Here is a 6,142-nt window from a genome sequence, read left to right on the forward strand (position 1 = left end):
CAAAAGAAGAAGCTGGTCTTGGAGTTCTTCTTAGAAATGTTAGTAACAACCATACTGTATTTGTTCAAGCTGCTGCAAAAAATGTTTGCTCTGTTTTGCAGGCTGAAGCTATTGGATTATCACTGTCGGCTGAGGTGGTTAAAGCTCTAGGATGGAATACTGCTATTTTCTTATCTGATTGTAGGAATCTTGTCCAGGTGGCTAAAGCAAGAAACCTTTTAGAGAGTTCAGGAGATTGGAGGATAAGACCTATGCTTGCTGAATTTCTTAATCACACTTCTTTTCTTTCATCATGTGAAGTCAGGTCTATACCTAGGAATGGGAATGTCATTGCTCATTCCCTAGCTAAGAAAGCTTTTATGCAAAGAGTTGTCTCTAGTTCTTCAATCTTATGCAGCAAATCTTCTGGATGTAAAGCTCAACAAGCTTTAAACTCTATCTCCTTTCCTTTTGGAAAGTTTATCTCTGTACACTGTTTGGGTTGCAAATAAATAAAATCAAGGGCACTCTTTGAGGGCCAAAAAAAAAAGAGGAGGCGTGAGAGTGATTAGGTCGCATTGTTTTGACCACTAACCCGGACCCACACATTTGTCTCCCTCACTCAAGAGTGTGCTCAACTAGAAATGAGTGTGCTCAACTAGAAATAGAGAAAAGGTAGGAGCGTATTCGCAAAAAAAAAAAAAAGATAGGAGCGGAGCGGAAGCTAGAAATGTTGGTGGATTAACAAGTTGGTCGGCTTATTAAGATTGGTAAGCTTAGCGAGCAGAAAAACGGCTTTGTTCATTTGGAGCATGATAAGCTCATGATCGTTCGTTAGCAGAAATTACTCCCTTTTGCTTCGGCTACAAAGTGTTGCAGCCTACAGGACGAGAGTGCGGTTGTGATTTTTATTAAGGAGACCGTGACCACTTCTTTCAGCTAGATTCATAGAATTTCCTTGTTTATAATAATAGATTTTGCTCCTAGCACTCCCATGCACCCACGATACGGAGCTCCTGGGCCGTTAGAATCATGAATTGAACGATGAGCGTCGCAGCCTATGGACCGAAATTTCAGACCTCTTCGAAGGGTTTTCTCAATTTTACGCAAGCTCCCCTGCGCTCGTTGGATTCCAAAAGCTCCCGTGTCAAGGGAGCATGGGGCGTGGAAGCACCTGATATTTTCCCATCCTGAATAGTTTCAAAGAGAGTGACTTTCACGCTCTCACGGTTGCAATGCAAAAAGGAGCAATTTGTTAGTGCCACTGGGTTTCTGCCGCCTCTAGTCTTGATCCTTGATGCCACTGACCTATGCAATAGCAAATATCTTCATTACTATATGAACAAATTGGCCGGTGAATACTTGGCCGAAGGAAGAGCACGCTATGAAATATTCCATGACCCTGGACATTTCCGAAAAGACAAGCCAACTTTATTAGATACTCCAGTTCTCTTGTCGTGATCCTTTCACAATTATGCTCTCATCCTTTCCACAACAAAAGCACGATTAAATTTGCCACAAATTACCTCCATTTCCAACACATACCATGGCGAACTGTAATAACGAGTTTCAAAATGTACCAAAATTCAGGTCCCGAGTTTATTGAAAAAGCTACACATCACGCCACGTCCATTTTCATGGCCACAGGCAATACTTCCATTCCATGGGAGTTACAAGGGCTTCCCATTTTCCACTCTTGCATTGTCCTCAAACTACATCGTACCATCTTTGCTCCGTGCTCAGCACTTATTCTAACCATGAGAGTGTTCAAAATTTGTCTGGTTGTGCTACTCCTAAATGAATGAGATACCAAAGATACACCATAGAAAAGTTACAGAATTTATCAACAAATAGTATCAGCCAATCTGTATGGACGACACAGCGGTTGACACCTCCTCTGTTCTTGGATCGCCAGCTTCCAGTGAAACACCCCGAGAGTCTTCTCGAACAAGTAGTGGGAGGACACCGACCGAGCTCCAAGCATTTGCTACAGCACCACTTGCTTCACCTAAGGTCAGTGAGAAAACTGCGTCAAAGCCACCGGCTCCAGGAACACCAGCTAGTAGAACACCTTCCATATTCATAGTGGCATCCAGAAGTTGCGTTTGTGACTCCGGCTCAATCTGCAAATTAAGGACGTTAAAACACAGAAAAGCTGTACAATAAACTGTGACTACTATCTACAGTTCCATGACTATGACTATGTAAGCCATGAAGGCATAACTATGGCATCAAGACATTTAGTCAACTTCTTTGAAAACACTATACTACAAGTCTACAACAATCATAATTTCATCCATCGAGCCTTACTGGAACACCGGCTGCCACACCCATCTCTCGCATATGAAGCCTTATTTCAAGGAAAGCATCTCTCGCAGCCAATAATGATTTGACAACCAATTCTTGCTGCTGATTAGTAGCCACCTCTGTCCACTGAAGAGAACAAAGAAAAAACATTTTAGAGCAGTAAAGATTGTTTTCCTCTTCCTGCAGATGCACGTGATGACAAATTGATGACTAAGAATTAGTAGCATAAAATAGGTAAATCTAAAGACTACGCGGTCATCATGTATGCCAAAAAATCTGGATGGTGCAATCTCCATTCCATAAGCGGGAAATAAATGCATTTTCTCGATTGACATTTGTTTGCAAAATTCATATGATCTTTGCTTATTCTGTAGCATGACCCTTGCTCTGGTCTATCAACTTAGTCTACAATGATCCAGCTTATATTAATACAATTAATGAGAAGTTACTAAGGTTACCTTCGTGAATGTGAGACGACTACAGGACCGCACTACAGATTCATAGGCATCCCAATGATCTTCAGAAAGTTTGCTTAAGCTTCTCAATTGGTTTTCCAGCACTGAATTAGCCATTCCCAACTTGCTCCATGTATCTGCGGCTTTCTGAGGATCAGACTTCTGCCACTGTTTCACAGATCCAACCATTGATGGAGTAGATGATCCTCCAGTTCCAGGTTCACCCAGAAGCTAACAACAACAAACACTCTATGTTAAAATTCCAAACTCAACCTTACTGAAACAAATCCCCATTAATCGACAAATAAACATAATATCAAATAATATTATCATACTACAAAAAAGAAATCAGGTAAGTTCTTTGGTTAAAGAATCTTACAAAATGACATTCCCAGACTTAAGAATAACTTTTTTATCACCTTCATAGCTCATGAGGGTAAAACAAAAAATCAAGGCAAATAAACTTAACAAATACGATGATAAAGAATATTTTATATCTGCAAGGTGCTCAGAATATTAGCATATTCATTGCTTACAAAGAAGGGAGACAAGCATGACTTGTGGTGTCCATGCTTACAACAGTACTATTCTACCAGTTTCAGCCATGGAAATCAAAGGTTAACAAGCATCATAGCGGTGCAACTAACTACTAATCAGACTACATATCCTATACTGTCAGCAGCAGGCCAGTAATTATGACGAGAGGTGACAACCAGTAAAATGGTATAATAACAAGTAGGAAAACCTCATCATCAATCATCCAACTTACAAGGCACATCAGAGGAGGCAAAGAAAATTGGGTCTTCTCATGATCCCACCTCCGTGTAACAATATCTGCTACTACATCTGGCAAGCAACTCCCGCCTATAACCTGTAAATATTTTTTAAGATTACTACTAACGAAGTCGCTGGGATAGACAAATGTTGGGCACTTGCTGGGATAGATAACTATCCGGGACTTCTTACCTGGGCTGAGGAGAGGATTTCAGGAGAGAACCTTGTGTAGCGGTGACTCCCATAGACAGCGGCACTAACATCAAAGCCACTGCCAATTTTCCCTTGTGCTATACAGTGTGCACTTTGAGCAATAGCATGCACAAAGTCAAAATCTCGTCCAGTTGCAGTGACACTGGATGATTGATCTGAACACGAAAGGTTAACAGCTCCAAGGTAATGAAGAAGAGCAGCGACAACTGATGCAGTCATGGCAGCTGATGATCCAAGTCCAGTTTTTGCCACTTCAGGTTTGCATATTTCTCCAGTTCCATTAGCAACTTCTGAGTTAAACGTAATTGAGCAAAATGGAGGCAATGAAAGCAATACCTCTGGCGTTAGAGGCAGACCACGTGCTTCAATCTGAAGAAAGAGTGAAATCCACTGCTAATTATCTACCAGTGAGAATGCGTTTGAGGAAAACTATGGTTGTATCATTGTATGACATACATAGGTAAAAAGTGGGACCAATATAATTAATAATGTACATTTAGTGTGTAAAAGAATGGCATACATAAAGAAATGAAAGGAAGTAACAACTCCTGAATGCTTTGCAGTGGGTTCCTACTTCACATGTGCATCGAATCTTAACACTTACACATAAAGAAATAAATGGAGAATGAAACGAAACCAGTGGTAATTTTTGCACATCACGAGCTGTTGAAGTGAATAATAAAAACACGACATCTAGAAAGGGAGAAAGAATGCAAGAATTTATACACATCCTATGTCACACTCACATGTGAGCATGTCCTGCGTCTGTTTGAAGTTCACAAGTAATTTCCTCTTTTAAGAATCACATTTTCAGATTGTAAACTTATAGGCAATACCTGATGTATAACCAATTCTACACAATTCATTACATATACTGATATGTGAAGTGTAACCGCCTGTGACTGAAACAATAATTTGGTCATAGAAGCTAAGACCATCATTCAATTTTGATTATCTTAGAACATACTCAATTTACTCAAATCCGTTTAGAGATCTTAGATTTGGCCCTGACACCGCGCTACTTTTTCATTTCAATGTGGGGATGCGATGTTCAAGATAAGATTAGGAGATCCAAAAGGAAAGGAACAAAGACAATGTAAATCAAATCTCTTGTTTTTATTTTATTTTTCAGGTTCAATTGTAATTCAAATAGGAAGCATTACCTGCTTCCTGTATGAATAGAAATCATTGGAACCCAGAATTGTGATGTTCAAACCTGCACAAATAAAGCTCAAAGAATCAACAACGAAATACTACTACAGTATACAACAGATACAAAATCAACGTTGTGCTTTAGAGTGGAGCAGGTAACTAATGGGAAGTTGCATGACCTCGCAACAGCAGCTTATCTAGTGCATCTTTCTTCTCCTTGTCAGTAATAGACACTTTGGCAGCGGCTACGGAGAACTGTATCGCCTGCTCCACAAAAGGATTTGTAGACTCCCTGCAACATTAGCACAAATCAATAACAGCACACTGCTGCAAACAACTGAACTCCAACAACACTATGACAAATCAAGAGTGCTATGCAGGGCTTTGGTCCGAGCGAATGATCCACAACTCGCCTTGCGGACGTCAATTGGAGCGTCGAATTCTTGATGGATAGCTTGTAGGCGGCCTCCCGGGAGAGCTGAGGGGAGGTCACCTTCACATCCGCCCACGCCTGATACAGCACAAGGGTACAGGATAAGCGGTGATCTGGTGGTACGGAAACCGGAGGACCGGGCAGAGCTCGGCCTCACCCATGCCCAGGAGTCGGGGCTGAGCTCGTCGTGGATCGGGCGGACGATGGCGTAGAAGCGGGCGGTGGTGCTGAGGACGAGGCCGGGGTTGGGGCGCTCCAGCACCAGGTACCCTCCCGCCACGAGCACCTTCCCCGGCGCCGACGCGACCCTGAAGACACACGACCGAGCGGGGTGAGCTGACCGGATCGGGGCCCGACTGCGGAGGCAGGCACGCAGAGAGGCAGATGCAGAGCCGAGCAGGGTAGGCGAAATCTAGCAGTGTCCGACGACTCACACTTCCATGGGCTTCCCCTACTCGGCGACTGGAGTGGAGTGCGATGCGGCGGTCGTGCGGCACGGCGCGCAGGGCAGCACGTTTCTGCCTACGGCGGAGGAACCGAGGAGGAGCGGTGGCTGGTGGACGGGGAGTCGCCGCGCGGCGTTCTGCAGAGACTTTCGACGACGACGGCCGTGCGGAGTTGCAGTTGGCCCGGCACGTGCCTATCCAGACATGGCCAACGGGCCGGACGGCCCGGGCACAGCATGGCACGTCGAGGCCCGTATACATGTGGGCCGGCACGACACGCGTGCCGGCCTGCCTACGTGCTCTTCGGCCTTTTTGGGCTGTTTAAAAATAAAAGTTCAGGAAAAATAAAGAAATGAACAGGACCATGCCGGCACGCAGGCCTG

At 43.7% G+C, this 6,142-nt stretch overlaps 1 protein-coding gene across 1 annotated transcript; it reads right to left on the reverse strand.

Annotated features, from left to right (window-relative positions):
* Positions 1–1,510: 1,510 nt before the first annotated feature.
* LOC123085303 (phosphomevalonate kinase, peroxisomal) lies at positions 1,511–5,932 on the reverse strand. The gene is made up of 10 exons (XM_044506925.1): positions 5,748–5,932; positions 5,471–5,621; positions 5,294–5,391; positions 5,060–5,172; positions 4,892–4,944; positions 3,708–4,097; positions 3,511–3,612; positions 2,745–2,972; positions 2,290–2,412; positions 1,511–2,102 (listed from the first exon to the last, which is right to left on the reverse strand). Exons 1-10 carry the CDS (start codon positions 5,753–5,755, stop codon positions 1,836–1,838), a joined length of 1,533 nt encoding a protein of 510 aa, XP_044362860.1. The 5' UTR covers positions 5,756–5,932; the 3' UTR covers positions 1,511–1,835.
* Between the last annotated feature and the right edge of the window lie 210 nt (positions 5,933–6,142).

The sequence above is a fragment of the Triticum aestivum genome, chromosome 4A, assembly GCF_018294505.1.
Source record: "Triticum aestivum cultivar Chinese Spring chromosome 4A, IWGSC CS RefSeq v2.1, whole genome shotgun sequence".
NCBI lineage: Eukaryota > Viridiplantae > Streptophyta > Magnoliopsida > Poales > Poaceae > Triticum > Triticum aestivum.

Coding starts and splice junctions, on each gene's coding strand:
- LOC123085303 (XM_044506925.1), bottom strand. Junction 4,945..5,059: donor AGATAAGCTGCTGTTGCGAG/GTCATGCAACTT, acceptor TTATTTGTGCAG/GTTTGAACATCACAATTCTG. Junction 2,413..2,744: donor GTCGTCTCACATTCACGAAG/GTAACCTTAGTA, acceptor TGTTCTCTTCAG/TGGACAGAGGTGGCTACTAA.